Source organism: Channa argus, chromosome 14 (genome assembly GCF_033026475.1).
Source record: "Channa argus isolate prfri chromosome 14, Channa argus male v1.0, whole genome shotgun sequence".
NCBI classification, from domain to species: Eukaryota; Metazoa; Chordata; class Actinopteri; order Anabantiformes; family Channidae; genus Channa; species Channa argus.
In genome coordinates this window covers 17,394,263-17,410,516 of record NC_090210.1, presented here as the reverse complement: position 1 = coordinate 17,410,516, position 16,254 = coordinate 17,394,263, and the positions used below count along the sequence as shown (strand labels likewise).

The 16,254-nt window shown below is 40.0% G+C and overlaps 1 protein-coding gene across 5 annotated transcripts in view; it reads left to right on the top strand.

Moving 5' to 3' along the window:
• The first annotated feature begins 961 nt into the window (after positions 1–961).
• The window catches only part of LOC137098737 (RNA-binding Raly-like protein), a 37,354-nt gene continuing 22,061 nt past the window's right edge, over positions 962–16,254 (top strand). The window contains exons 1-3 of one of the 5 annotated variants that reach the window (XM_067475278.1): positions 966–1,214; positions 1,573–1,662; positions 14,168–14,445. In XM_067475278.1, the coding sequence (XP_067331379.1) occupies positions 14,190–14,445 (256 nt within the window). In that variant the 5' untranslated portion in view covers positions 966–1,214; positions 1,573–1,662; positions 14,168–14,189. Of the gene's footprint in view, positions 1,215–1,572; positions 1,663–14,164; positions 14,446–16,254 lie in introns of all 5 variants that reach the window. The other 4 variants (XM_067475277.1, XM_067475279.1, XM_067475276.1 and 1 more) reach the window with 4 other exon arrangements.

Genomic DNA, 16,254 nt, shown 5'->3' with positions numbered 1-16,254 from the left:
CACCTTAAGTTTACATTAAGCACTGCCGTTGTTAATACTATGGTCACTTTATGTGGACTGATTGGCTGGTAAGATTGGTATATCAGAGGTGTCTCTCTCCTCAAAGGAGCTAAGTTAACAAGCTGAACTGGCTGAAAAACCAGCAATGGGGATCCAACTAGAGCCAGTTGTGCAGGACACATTGCAAAAACTAGGTCAAGAGACACTCTCTGCTGGCTCAACGTTGGCCAATGACCGGCAATTGGCTTGGTGTGTCATGACCCTTCCCCTTTATAACGAAGACCTGAAAATAAGACCCGTAATGAGATCTCTCATTCTGACTAGTCCCTCACTGTGACATTATTTAGCAGCGGGGTTTTAAATTTAAATATAACAGCTATTTTTACTTATTTACCCATCCCTGCATAATAAATTAGCCATACACTAGATTAGAAATACTTTTTATTGTTGATATGGTTTTCTATTCTGTTACACTTGTATCCATCTTGCAGCCTCTCGGTTGGTCCTGACCCCAGATTGGAAACTTTTGTTTATGTCGACATACCTGGAGGACCTTTATACTACATTTGTGATTTCCAGATTATGTGTTATTGCCAATTGTGCCTTGGGACAGTTGAGGTTTAATAAGCACTGGCCAAATAGAGCAGGGGGGTTTCAGCTTTATCATAGCAAATACACCAGAAGAAATCAAATCGAATTATAGATCCATTTTGATAGGGGAGAAGTTATTTGAGGGGGTGTCTGCAAACACAGTTGTATATTCTCCACAGCTGACACCAGCTTTGTGAACAGTGATGTTTATCAAAAAGATATAATAATACCGTATGCATTTATTCACTAGGGCGCCAGGCAAAAACACGCTCTACTTTCCCACATGGACCCTCCTGGGACGCCATCGATGACCTCTGTTGGTACCCGGACCATATTTTGAAAAACTCGAATCGCTCGGGGCAGAAAAATCAATGACATTACCCCGAAAAGCTTCTCTCCATTAAAGCACCGAATACCTTCGCGTGTGTACAGCCACCAGAGAAGAGCTCGGACTGATTCAAAAACTCTGGCCAATCCCGAGTCACGTGACTCAACCGACACCGGCAGCATTAGAGAGCGCAAAAAGGGACGCAGAGGCTCGGTATACACAAGCCTGCATACCTCCAAACCTCCACCGTTATACGCCCAATTTCTTTTTAATTGAAACCTTTTACTCCCGCTCGGTGAGTACATTTTCCACTGCCATTTTGTTAAACACGTTTTTCTCCTCTTTTTCTTCCTTCTTTGTCTTGCTGTTCCGACATGGGGAAATGTTTTCTGGTTTTCTGCATGCAATAATTTAAATCTTGGATGCTGAGTGTTGGTGCTCCGGCGACATCCACTGAGAAAAAGCCCTACGTGCTTGCGGACGCTCTTGATATATTTTTTTTCCTCCTCTCTCTCTCTTCCTCTTCCCAAAGCAGCTTCCTCGGGAGCTCAATTGTTATAATACCCACATTTTGCTTATTTTCTGGCTTTTTTCCGTTATCATGGCTTGTTTTGGTGTGATTCTGCTTTTGCTGCTTTTCTCTGATCTTGCAGTGTTTCTCTGTGGTTGGAGGCTGTGCGTCTCCGAGGGCGCAAAAATATCCCTTTTGATTTTCATCTTTCAGGATTTTGCTTTTCTTATAGGTGAGAAATGTAACTTTGCTGGAGTTTGTTTCGGTGTTTTCTTTGTATTTCTTTATGCAGCCTTAACGGGGATGTTCAAACTTTTTAATTGTATCGTTAGTTTTTGAACTAAAGATCTCGAACAGCTGAATTTGCTTTAAATAATAAAATTGCTTTAGATTTTTAGATAGCAGTTTGGAAAACTCTGAAGAAACACTTCAAGGCACAATTTTAATCTCAAACCGTGGTTCTTCGGAGGAATGTGATAACTCACAGAATGGAGGCTTTTTGTCCTTCAAAAATTTATAACAAGTCAATGAATGCAAATCACTGCTGTGTAAAACAACGGATTCCTGCCAACTGAACCATCCACAGCTGTGCTCCCCCACCCTGCTCCCTCTGCACAGACAAACCTCATTGCATTTTGGATTGATAACTGACTGACAAAGTCAGACATCACACAGAAGCTTGGAAACTTAAACTGGCTGAATGAGTCAATGGAGAGAGGAGGCGAGGGAGGGGGTTTGAGTGGGGTCTTTAAGGCCCAGGCAAATTCTGCAGTGGTTCATTATGCAAATCAGGCTGATAGATTTGATTAATAGTTTGACCTTGACATGCAGCCAGAGCTCACTCACAAACCTGTGGGCGACAAATTCAGAAACACACTCATGCAATTAACAGACAAAATGTGGCATTACCAATTTTGAATGACCTATTTTAAAAGCCTTCACAAAAGTTTGTTTTTGTACTCTGTTGGAAGGGAGCTTTCAAAACTTTCTCAGCTCCAAGACAAAAAATTCTTTCAGTCTTTCTTGAAAGATATGGGTGAAGGAATTTGACAGATTTTCCAGCCTTCAGACTCTGCAGGTCAGGGAACAGGTGGGGGAAGCTGAGCATGAAATGTGCTGCTACGCAAACAATACTTATCTCTGACTAGGGATGAAGTGGGAGGCTGGCTCTGGAATAGCCAGCCTACACATGCACTGAATCGCTATGAGCCCAGGGAGACGAGGGAAGGAATAAAGTTTAGCCAGGCATTACTGGACTGGTCAGTAATCTGTCGGTGTCCAGTGGACGTCTGTCTTTACGTTTCTGCACCTGTGAGTTGGGATAATCATTTACTCTTAGCAGGTGTACAATGTGGGCTGTCTCAGAGCTGCTACACACCAAGGAGTCCATCTTCTGCAATACACGGATGAAAATCATTCTAGACCTGGTTCAGCTTTCAGACTATAGGTCAAAGAACAGATTGGGGTGTCCTGTCTGTTTTTATGCATGTAAATGATAACCAAAAAAAAAACAGATGCAGAGCTCTGACAATCAAAAAGGAAAATGATGGCATGCTCCCATGGAAGACCATGTTGCTGGAGCAAATGACAATGTTCAAATACACATGTATAATATCCACTGCACATAGAATAGCTCTATGGTACATTATGCATCGGGCAGTACACACTGATCCCTATTAGATCTCCTGTTCTTGGATCTGTGTGCCATGTTCCTTGCCTGCATTCAACACACTTTTTTCAACACAGACTCGGTCTTCTCAGCCACAGGAAAGCAGCAGTTTGGATAAACAACAGCCACTGTACAGTATGTGCATGCACCTGACTCTCACCAGTGTTGACGTGCCATTAGCCTAGGAGCATCAGTGTCTCAGCACCATGGCCAGCTCCTTTTATTCTCCGATAGTGGCTGATTTCAGCACCATGGACAGCTGCCAACACTTTATTACTCTGGCAGCTGGAGCGAGCTGAATCTTGCCTGGAAGTCTGGAGTGTCTCTACTCACTGACCTCTGCCCTCTCCACCGCACATGCTATGTCAAGCTCTGTACTCCCCGTTCAAAAGCCTTTAAAGGGGTTTCACCCCAGATAAGGAACAAAATCTTAATAGATTCTCAGAATAGGTTCCTAGATTAAAATGGCCCACGCTGTGAAGATAGATCCATATTTTATAACACCATTACAGAAAACTGTGGCCTTCTTAGACATTCTTCCATTATCTTAGCCACTTACCCTGTGCAGAGTCCCAGAGGGCTGGAGCCTATCCCAGCTGTCATAGGGTGAGGGGCCGGGTACACCCTGGACAGGTCCCCAGTCTATTTCAGGGCCAACACAGAGAGACACACACACAGGCAACCAGTCACACTCACATTCATACATACAGGCAATTTGGAGTGACCAGTTAACCTAACATGCATGCCTTTGGACTGTGGGAGGAAAGCGGAAAGCCACCCACACAAGCATGTGGAAAACAAGCAGAAAAGGCCACAGCAAGTGGAGTCAAACTGGGGACCTTCTAGATGTGAGATTGCAGTGCTAACCACTCCACCACCGGGCTGGCCTTCTTAGCCATAAACACATTTAAAAAAGAACTCCCTGAGCTTTATAAACTCAGCATTCATTGCATGAATGTTTTATTCATTGGTGTTATATTGTCAAGTTATTGATTTTCCCCATTCAAAATCTAAAAAAAATTGATTTTACCCTAGGTGGGAAATAAAAAAAGAATTGTTCAGAATAAGCTTTTATATATTTTCAAATGGACATTATTTTATCTTTTCGAAACCAGGAACAAATTGTGGCCCCTCACAGAGCGGAATCCTGACACAAAATGGAATTATGAGGTTTACAAACATACCATTCATTCCAGTAATATGGGAATTTGTTATGTTATAGGGGACACAAAAAATATTTTTGAAATGTAAAAATGTAATATTTTTTAAGCCAAAATGGGACAATATAATATATTTAACATTATATAATATATTATATCTTATATTATATTGTAAGTAAAGGTTTCAAGTATATAATAGGGATTTGTGCTGCTTTGCCAGAGAAGAATCACAAACTTAGTTACACCATATACCATATTACATCAATATTACATTGGTTTTTCCTTGTGTCGCGAGGCGTATCTGAGGGTTTGCTCAAGGTGAGCTCATCTTCCAACTCTGGGGTTATGACAGAGGAGAGACCACTGACACTTAGCTCAACCAAAAACTAGACTGGATAATATGTTTGTCCGGTCTTCATAAACATGGCCACAATCGATCGTGTTAAACAGAATTAGCAGCTGTTTCCTTTAATTTAATACATTTAAAGCCACAGCTATGGAGATTTACAGTATACAATGGGTATGTTTTGTCAACCCAAAATAAATATGAGGCCACAAATGAACATCTCTGTCATAGCTCCAAAAGAAAAATTAAACACTATGTATTATTCATGCAACAAATGCAGCATTTGTTGCATGAATATTGTATTATATGGCATTCAATTCTCAGGTGTTACGAAATGCTTATGAACAAATAAACCAACCCAAGGATCATCAAAAGAGAAAGCCAGCGGCTGCTTAATGTTTCTTTACCTTATCCTGCTCTAATGAGCATTATTTAGTTTACTGCTCTTGACACAGAATTCACCCTGCTGTCACTGTGCCTACCAAGCTGCTTGTTATCCACTAGCCTACATAATCAGCTGAAAACATTAGCAGTTTGTAGTGTGTAATGGTAGACCAGGGCTCATTTTGCCATCTAAATTGCAAATTGTTCCTAAAATGAAATTATAATCAGTACTTAGTCATGTTTTTAGTATTCACAGTGGAGAGCCTAATGCACATTTTTTTCTTTGTTTTTGATCAAAAATTAGAATAGCATGAATACTCCTCTGCATGTTTGTTTTTCACCTTTCACCTTTCACCCTCACTGTCATCAAATCCTGCTCAAATCGTTACCTTAAATTTACTGGTGCTCTCTAATTTACATCCTTCTGGAGCCATAAAGCAGAAACATATTTTGTTATCAGCTAATTACTCACAGCTCTAGTGACCCAGTTACTTTAGCCTGTTGGAGCGGAAGCTATATTTGGCAGTTACACAAGAGGAGAATTAAGGAAATAGAGAAATATGTCCGTGCCAAGAGATATGGGAAAGCATGGCATATGTTCACATGCCCTCAAGCGGGGCTGTGGATTCCCCTGCTACAACAGCAGGTGGAGTCTTTTGTCCTGGTTCTCCCTCCAAATACACATAGTGATGTAGGAGTAATCCATGGCTTTATGCTTGAGAATGGGCGACTCTCCAAATAAAGTAGCTTTTAAGAGCCCTCAGACTATAACAGCACCATACATGCTGATGCAATAGACTTTCAAAAGCAAAATAGTTGGTTAAGGCTGCTATTTAAGCAAAGACGAGGGTTAACCGATTCCCTTAAAAGAATGTGGTCCCTCTGAAATCAGTGAAGCATCATGGAAGGAGTCTTTTGTGTCAAAGTGACCCAAAAAGTTGCTCTGTGCATCACTTCTGAAACGGTTTATAACAGCTGATATTGCAGGCAGCTCCAAGTTGTCCAAACGATACACACTGACCTTAAAGATCAGGTTTGTGTGATAAAAGCACACAGAAATACCCTGATTTCAAAGATAATCAGCTCTGTTATTATTATACAAGGCAAGATAAAGTGTCCCTTGGAGATATGGCTCCATCCCATCTCACCATATAGGTCACGTTCTGCTGTTATCTCCCTACTGTCATCACCAGTTGGGGCTATAGGTTGATCAAATCAGATTATGGTACAGCTCTACCCCCAGTCAACATAATACAGTAAGCCTCCATAAATGCACAGTCAAGGGGAAGAGGAGATATAAAGCTGATAGAAGTTGGAATTTTTTTTTTTTACAGGAGCTCTGTGTAGCTGTGGGCTCTCACACACGGAAGCGTAGTCTTACAGCATCTAAACTTCAGTTCATTAAAGCTATGAGAAATATGTAAATGATAAAAGGCTGATAGAATAGTAATGTAAAAGGACAGAGTCACAGCAATAATTTATAAGCTTGCACTACCTACCTACCGCATGATGTATGCCTGTATTTTCCATCTTTGATATTCTGGTCCGAGGCTCAGTTCCAAGCTCCTTGAAGATGATTGGCGTTGAAAATCCCCCTCCCCCCCCTTTCCTTTTTTGAACTTCCCTTTCCCTCCTTCTATCTCACCTCCTTTTATCCCCCCCACCCCCACCCCCACCCCGCCTCTCTATCTCTCTCGCTCTCCTTTTGTTGCCATTTTCCCCACTCCTTCTTCAATTCAAACTCAAGACAGGTATTATGCAGGAGGTAATGGGGTGTAGGAATGGACAGAAAAATAAGAATAGTGCTTGACAGCCATCCTTCCTTGTTAAGATCCTCAGCAAAACCGTTTCAAAGAAATTCTAGGTACATAGTAAACAGGGCTCAAAACTGAACCGCAAGTTGCTTATTGTTGTGAGTAGTAACAGGCTGTTCTCTCTCCTGTCTGCACCATTAGCCAGTATTTACTGTACAAGTCTTGCAGGGGAGATTAGATTGCTCTAGGCTCCTCTGGGCTGGGAACAGAATGGCCCAGCAAGGACCTCTATTCATTAAGCCCTTAATTGCTAATTGAGGTCTTTGAATGATTCAGCAATAGCTGCTGCTGTTGGGGCATTAGCTGAGTAATTTATGGCTACAAGGGAACAGGGAAAAATGAACGAGGGCGACAAAGTGCTATTAAAAAGGACATTGGTGCCTGCACAGCATTATTATTATGATTATCACGCAACCACCTTTTGTTAACTCTGTATAGTCTGTACATTCCTCTTTTCAATAGTTGATTTTAAGTAAAACTCATTATGTCTTGTGATTACATATAATTTAGACACAATGCAATGTGACTCTCCCATTGGAATCTTCAGTTTTAATTTAATCAGTTTTTGGTTAAGTTCATTATTTTGTGTTTGTTTGGGACATCTACATTTAACGACATTTCTTTCGTTGCCTTTGAGTGACACTTACAAAACTGTAACCCTTGCGGTCACTATAATTACTATAAAATCTCTCAGTAGCCTGTTAAAAGTTGCTATTGTGGGTGTTTTTAGCTGCATTTTTAACAGCAAAAATACCCAGAAAATCATATTTATAGATCGTATGATAGATTAGCCAAAACATCGCCACCAACTTGTGATTTAATACTAAAAATATTATGTTGCACACAATGTATCATATTGTGCTGTGCAGCTGCAGAGGGCTTAGAGCGACCATGCTGACCCATGTTCTCTATTGCATCAAGACCACTGGTACTGACGCTGTGGCTCATGACTGTATATGAATGTGAGCACATGAATATAATTTGTGAGCATAAAGACAGAAAGCAGAAGCAAACACTTCGCAGTTAGCTTGGCTCTGACCCCTTTAAACCACTTTGGCTCTAATGCACCTTAATGAATGAGGAGGCTGTAAAGGGTAGGTGAGAGAGTTGATGTTTGACCTTTGGACGGAGCTCCTTTACATCAGCTGTTTCCCTACTGTTCCCTACCACCCCAACTTCATGTTGATCAGACAGCCAGGAGAGTCACATACATTTTCCTGACTCTAAGTAAGAAAGCGAAATATTACACAACCACTTTATGTTATTCATCGAAAAACTATTCAATTCTTCCTTTTGTTGCTGAATAACAATTGTTTGAGCCATTTATATCTGATATAATTTTGTCTTGATGGTAGTTCTACATTTGTAAAGATGTTTCTTTGTCTGTGACTGACAGTTAGAGGATTGTAGGACTACGGTCAGCAACAATCATTATGCTTGATTCAAAATCTCCCAGTGGCTCTGTCATTGACGGATGTTTAGCACTATTTTCAGCTTTTGCGTTTCCCACTGCAACATTATGATAAATCCTTGTATTTTATGATGCATATGTTCTCACAAAACAGCAGAGAGAGGAAAAATAACCCACTGCAGCATAGTTTGTAATTTTTGACTGTATAAAAATGTAATTACATTTTAGTCCGCATTTATTCCCTAGTAATGTGTTTGGCTGTCATTCAAAGGAATAAGGCAAAAAGAAATTCTTGGCTTATTACGGACGAATATTTCATTATCTTTTGCAGGCATTTTTCTCCCATGGAGGCACTGCAAGTTGAGACATAGTTGGAAAAATGTCTCTCTCCTGGGTGTGATAAGGCAGGAGCTGACATGTGTCGATGTCTCTCTGAAGACAGACTATGAAGATGTCTACAAATTAATCTCAGCTGAGGTTACATGCTTGCGGTTGTACACTGTCAAATCGCTAAAGATAAAATGCTGCAATGCAACACTGAGTGAGTGTGGCCTGAATGCATCCTTCGCATCGCATATGCATTTGTCATATCAGATGAGGAGTTTCATCTTTTTCTCCTCAGACAGCAGCACGAGTCAGTGAGGAGAGATCAGGGAGAGAGGAAGTGAAAATGATTACTTTCACCAGCTCTGCGCTTCTTTATCTCCAGAGAATTCAGGCTCTGAAGCCGCTGACAGTTGGTGTGAAAGGACCAAAGAGGATCCATGAAATACTTACACATGGAACCTGGGCAACGCAGGAGGATGCTGTAAAAGCCCCAAAGAAAAACCATCACTGTCAGGGACTCACTTCACTACTGTAACAGAGACTTTTAGGAGACCAAAAAAAAAAAAAAACTTCTTTGCGTGGAAAAACATGGAAGAGATGAGTTGTAATCTGTCCACAGCTTCACTGATGCATGAAGATGTTATTTAGCATTAATTGCTGGAGCGTTAAGCGAGCCCAGATGAATCCAAACCCATCTCCCCCTTCCTGACTTGCCTGTCAGGCTGCTTTGAATTCAGTGTGTTTTTTGGCCTGGGATGTTTCCACTAGCCTTTGCCAGCAGATATGCCACATGCTTCTTCTTAAAAGGCTTTGAGGGTCTTAGAAACTCATGAATATTGTAGAAGAATTATCTTTGAAGTCTCTTTTTTTTCATTTTGAATGAGCAAAAAGGAATAATATAAACTCTTTTTTTTCCTGTGATCGTTTTTTTTAATGTATAATTGAGGGACAAAAAGAAGCTCAAGCATCTTTAGGATGACACTCTGAGGTAATAATTGTGGAGCCATAGATACCGAATTTTTTTGAGTGCCTCTACCTCACAGGCCTTATGTTTCCTGCTGTTGTGCTTCTGCACCACATGCAGCCTGCAGTTATTTAGAGCACCATTCCGCTCAGTGCTTGTTCAGGGACCATCCAGTGCTGTCAGCGCTGATAGAAGTTTGACAAGTTTACACACTTTTGTAGAAAACTACAAACCATTAGTTGAGCTAATGTCGTGTATCCATAAGCAAGTTTGCATCGGGCTTGAAATTCAGAAAAACACTCCCAAACATTCAGGAAGTAATTCAGAGTTCCTTTCTGGTCCACAGCTGCTGTTCTTTGTTCTGATAATGTGCTTTCAGGCTTTGCAGATGGTTGTGCATATCAAAAATAACTGATTTGATTTTATTTTATTTTACCTTTAACACTGAGGGACCACTGAGCCTGAGTCTGTGTTTATCATATTTTGGACTTTATTGAGAAATAAAGTTTGCAGCCATGCTAGCAGCTTTGTGAGTTTCTAACAACAGCACTGGCCTGTGATACAATGCTGCCATAGTGGCCAGCTCTTGTTATTACAACTCCCTTGTGCTTTACATGACACACACTGGCCCGGAGTGTAAGAGCTGTCATTTTTAAAGGTGGCTTTGACGCAGGAGAACATTCCATCTCTGGGACCTCCGGTTCAAATGTCCTTGTTCTGGGCACTGAACTCAATACAACTACGTCTGGATTTTTATTTTTAAGTAGATCAAAATACATTTTTGTTTCTTTAATCCCAATTTATGTGTGTGGGATGCTCAACTGGAGGAAAACAGCAGTGCATGCTCTCTGAGAAACACTGAATTGTGTGGAACATTTGGATATGGACTTAGTCTTGCATGCAAACATGCTGAGTGACGTTTAACAGGTTTCTACTGCTGCTCCGATATTCAGCAGATCCAGACCAAAAGATAATTTAAACATTACTATCACCTCACCTGTTTTTATTCTTTATTCTCCACATCAGAATTTGACAGTGAAGAATAATTGGCCCCCTACACTCATGTCTGATGACTCTAACTTTCCCTTCTAATGAGTTAATAATCCTCAAGGTTCACATCATCTGCCACCCACAAATTGGATCTTTTTATTAAATAAAGAAAACAGTGCATCTATTACAATAAGTGCAGCTGTGTTTTTTTAATTGAGTTAGTTCTACTTTTTGGTCGTGGTTATGCAGAAGTAGAGAAACTAAGGTTCATAAAATTTCGATTTGTGTGGGTCACACATCTTTAATTCTAACAAAATGAAACAGCAAATATATATGTGAAATAACTCTTTACAACTGTCTTTATTACCATGAGCAAAGGCCAACGCTTTCATTTAGTACTGTATTTCAACTCAAGTTAGGGAAGTCACATTCCCTCACATTCAATCTGTTTTAAAATGTCCCCTTGCTTTCCTAATCAACCATTTAAAGGCCTCACCTCTGTGCATTTGCCCTAAAGAGGCCATTCAATGCACTTTGCATTCATCAGTCACTTAGTGGGTTGGTGTCGCAGCAGCGAGGCTGTTCAAAGGTAGAGAGATGGAGCAAATGGAATTTGATTTGATTGGATTGACTGGTGAGAACTTTAGTCCCCTGCTCTGTTAATAATTAAGTTAATCAACTCCTGAAATCTCAGTGACAAAAATGTAATATTGTGGGACTCACAGCAGCGTTAAATTATCTTCCATTTTATGACGTGCAAAAGGAGTTTTTTTTTTAAGCACAGCAGAGGATATTTAGAATAGATTATGTGTGGGTGGATGCAAAGGATGGGAGCAAAAAAAAAAAAAAAAGGTAGGATGGGGAAAATTGTAATGTGAAGTATGCCAAGGAGGAGATCTACTGCATGTCTGCCCCTCAGTCTCCAAGGGGGAAATGTAGAGACACAGAGCAACATATATATTTCTGTCCCATTCTATGCTTACTTGCTTCTATTCAGGGGTGTGTAGGTTTGCACTGGAGCCATAAAACAATTTAGATTAACATATGTTCATAAGTAGAATCGGGAATAGAACAGAATATGATTTTTAAAAATTAAAAGATAAGCATGGAATTATTCTTAGTTTTTGATCATCTTTGACCTTTGGCCTTTGCCTGTCATGTCTATTCAGTTCATCCTTGTGGACACTTGTGCCAAATGTAGAAGAAATTGCCTGGAGAAATTCCTCTGACATTTCATTCACAAGAATGGGATGGACAGACAGACAGAAACTACTTCCTGTCTTAAATCTGTAAGCATCTTCTGCTCTTACAGCATCAAAAGATTTTCCCGTGTAATAATTACACAGTTTGTGGAATTTGGGTTAAACAGCTTTGTTACTGCAAACACACAAACCAACCAAGAAGAAACAACCTATGAGCTAACTTCCTTGCTTCATTGTTGGAGTGTTTGTATCAAGTTCAGCTGTCCAGCTGTGGTGACACTTCCAGATCCGACAGCATTATGGGAACAATCAGCGCAGGCTGAACATTGTGTAAAATGTTCATAAAGAACTTATGATGTTTACAGAAAAATTGTTTCAGGGTTAATTTGAGATGATTTGTCATCTTTACACTTACTGTCAAAGGGATGTGATGTGCCCAGTTAAATCCTTGTTTTTTTTCTCTTGACCTGGGTTAAATGTAAACATAATAAAGCTGTCATTATTTAGTGATTATTCCATATACATTTACCTAAATAATAGTATCATTAGAAAAATTTAATATTTATTTACAAGTTCGAGTTCTGTTTTGTGCAGTACAACAAAAATAAACATATAATTAATGTAACAAAAGTAAACTTGTTGGATATTGGATATTGGATATACTTGTTGCCATTTGTTTGGCCGTACATTGTCCTCATATTATAAGCCGTTATATTATTAATCCTCATACTTTACCGTATGAGCAGTATTTTACTGATTACACAGCTGAAATTAGCTTTACCTACTTTATATTCAGTCAGTTTAGTCGAGTGGTTCCTTACAGAGGGGAACCACTGTGTTGGTGAGTAAAAGCTTTGTAAAATATGTCATAATTTTAACTATTTGCTTTGTAAAAGTTCATTTAAATGAAACCATGGCAAATGTTCACCTAAGAAATTAGTTGTCATACAGTAGATAGTGGTAGTGTTAGATTTTAATTAAATGTACCTAGTTTCTCTAGTGTCCACCGGTGGTTACTTACTGTACCTGGAAGTATCTAGATCCCCATGTAAAGGCCCTGCACACAGAGAGGTAAAAGTGTGAGTGAGGATCTCTGTGGCTTCAGTGTGACGTGCTATTTTCAAACGTGGGAACACAGTCCGTATATTGTGAGACTCGTCAGATTCACACGTCTGAATCACTGCCACCTTGTCAGATTCCTCCTCTCACCTTTTGCTGACAGAAATCAGCCTCAGCCTCCATGATACCTCGACCTCAGTGCACGTAGACTCAGACTTGTGCGCTCAGGTAAAGAAGGTTAACTACAGCTGCAGTCGGTGTACTGGCTCCAGACCCGGGACAATTAGTTTAGCCATCTTTGTTTAATAATCATAGTCAAAAGTTTATTTGTGTTCTCTTCTTAAATGTGAATATATTACTTTTTTCACTTCTATAATAATAAAACCCAAATTTTTATTTTAGGTCTGTGGTTGGGGTCAATACAGCAATTTGAAGTAGAGCTGCAACAATGAATTGATTAATCAATGAGTCAAAAGTCTATTATTGGCAACAATTTAGTTATCGATTAATTGTTATTAAGCTGGGATGGAGTCCCAGTATCCCACAGCCCTCAACAGCAAGATGAAGTCTTTAAGAAACAAGTCCAAGAATTCACTAGTGTCAGCTTCCCCACTGTATAGATTTTCTGCCAATTTATGCGGCATCATAGTGAAAGGGTCAATGCTGCTGCCTCAAAGCTAAAAGGTCACCACTTTGAATCTTGGCTGGCCTTTGTGTGGGTCTCCTCTCACCGTGAATGGGAATCACACAGACTCTCTGTGTCAGCCCTGACATACACTGGCAGACTGTCTAGGGGGTCTCCTGCCGATCATCCAGTGACATATGGGATTGGCTCCAACACCCCTGCTACACCTACATTAATGGGATAAGCGGTTAAGATGGATGGATGGACTTAGTTTTTGGTTAGCTAAATATCTTTGGAGTCAGACAAAACAGGACATCTGAAGACATCTGGTTAGACTGAAGGCACATTCTTGACTTTTTTCTGTTTTTTTATAAACTGATAATTGTTTCAAGGAGAAAATAACCAATAGTCGCATTAAAGTTAACTATGATGGAGACTTTATATTTTTCGATCAACAGATTTCTGATTCAATCAATCAATTAATCTAAATAGTGATAGCTTTAAATAATTAACCAAAATGTTTGCTTTCAGTGTTTTGTTATAGTTGTTAAATCTCAAAAAATGCATTAAATAATGCAGATCTTGTATCTTCAAAATGCTTTTTGGAAAATAAAACATTTTCTTACCATTCGGTGGGATTTAGGTGTAATTTTCTCAGTTGTAATTATCTACGACATAGTTTCAGCTCAGACGAGTGTTTCCATCCGACTGGTGCTCGGTGTTTGGTTTTCTGTGTGTAACCTCCACTGGCTTTTCTTAGCAGTGTGCAACTGTGTCTTCCAGCAGATACAGCCGCAGGACCACTGACATGACTGGGAAGACCCAGACCAGCAACGTGACCAACAAGAATGACCCCCGATCCCTCAACTCTCGCGTCTTCATTGGTAACCTCAACACGGCCGTGGTAACCAAGGCAGACATCGAGGCCATCTTCGCCAAATATGGGAAGATTGTGGGCTGTTCAGTGCACAAAGGCTATGCTTTCGTCCAGTACGCCAGCGAGAGGAACGCTAGAGCAGCTGTGGCTGGCGAGAACGCCAGGGTCATCGCCGGACAGTCACTAGGTATTTGAATGTCCATCATATTCTGACTCCCAGTGGTGGGAGAAGATCTTCTTCTTAAGTAAGTTTAAATGTTTTACATCTATAGCGTAGAAAAACTCTGTTGCAAGTAAATGTACTAAGACCAAAAAAAAGCACTTTATATGACAGATCACATTTGCTGCAAAAGTAATAAAAACAAAAGAAGAAATACACTTAAAAGCAAGACGAGAGTCATAAAACAAGGGTCAATAACAATAATAAAAGATAATTTCATAAAAACAACTAAAATGAGCTTCACGATTGGAAATATAATACAAATTATGTCAGTCTGAGAACTTTCAACATGTTATTTCAAACTCCTATAGGATGATAAAATCCTATCTTTATAATAAAACTGTCTAAAGACCTAATGGTACCATCTGGCTCATACAGTGTACGGTCAAAGGTCTTGAGACATTTTTTTTTAGCAATCTTAAATTAGATCAATAAAATCTTTTAAAATATTTCAGAAATGGAGCGGTGTAGCCACCGTGAAGATGCAAAGATAGAGATTCCTTTTTGATGAGTGAAATACCATGAGGCGGCTGCTGGTACGTGAGGCTTGGGGATAAAGATGAGACTGAAAAGATGACGAGAAAGTGGGACGACAGACACATTGCAACAAGGAGGAAGCATTCAAAGCTCAGGCCTCGTGGGCTCCCTGTAAATCTTCCTTATATTACTTATTGATTAGTTCACAGCCTCCTCCACGGAAAATAAAAGTCCTCCCCAAGCCCCGCTCTGTCATTAAATATGAATAAGAGCGCTGCAGGGTCACATCTGTAATTCCACCCTGCGTTTGCCCAGTTTCATGCATTTTGGCTGCGAAATTACATATGGCAGTGATAAACCTGTGAGGCTAATTTGTCTTCATGCTGATATTCTGCATAATTACATGACTCCAGAACCATTATAGTATTTTTGTAGAACTTTTTGACTGACACCCTGCAACCTTGGACTCACCCATGTCAGTGGCCTGGGCCAACTGGGGTTATTCTAGTAGCGTGGGCAGAGTGGTTGGGCATAATGCTGTTGTACTCACAGAGTTAATTGCTGAGAGCTGGGAGCCTGGCAACACAGTGGCAAAGAAAATAAGCAGCTCACTCAAGCTTACAGATATATATTAAAAAAAAAAAAAGAAGGCTCACAGTCGCATCATTGTTCTTACTTTTTAATAAACTGGTTGTTGTAAACATCTGTCACAGTCTACGAACTGTGCTCCTGGCTCAATGATTCATCTCTGGTGACAAAAATTTCCTGTTCCCTAAGTGGATTTATTCCACATTATTGCACATGTAGAAATCTTTACATGTTCCAACCATATGTATATATTTGTTACTTATAAAGAAATAACTAGCATCTCTACAAGGAGTTACATTGGAAAATTTATACCACTGTTGTGTCCGTAGACTATCTTTGCCAAGATGTGACTTGATTAACTATGCATAAAAAAACAGGTATTTTCTGGCTAATAGTGTTCAGCTATGGCACAGAACCCCACAGCTTGTTTCAGCTTTTCTCTTTCAGAGTAGGTGAACAAGATACAACATGTTAATTTGTGAGCTGTAAAGGTTCTTGCAGGCTTATTTTAGAGTCTGGAGAGAGAGCCAGGCTGCCTGTATCCCACTGCTCTCTCAGCTAATTGGCTGCGTGTTCTAGCTCCTAACATACAGAAAGAAGAGTGGTATCAATCTTCTTGTCTTAAAATTGGCAAGAATGCCTTCCTGTATTTGTCACAAGGTTCAGTTTGGGTTGTTAGATGTTTGACCACGCGTTGACCAGAAATTAAGA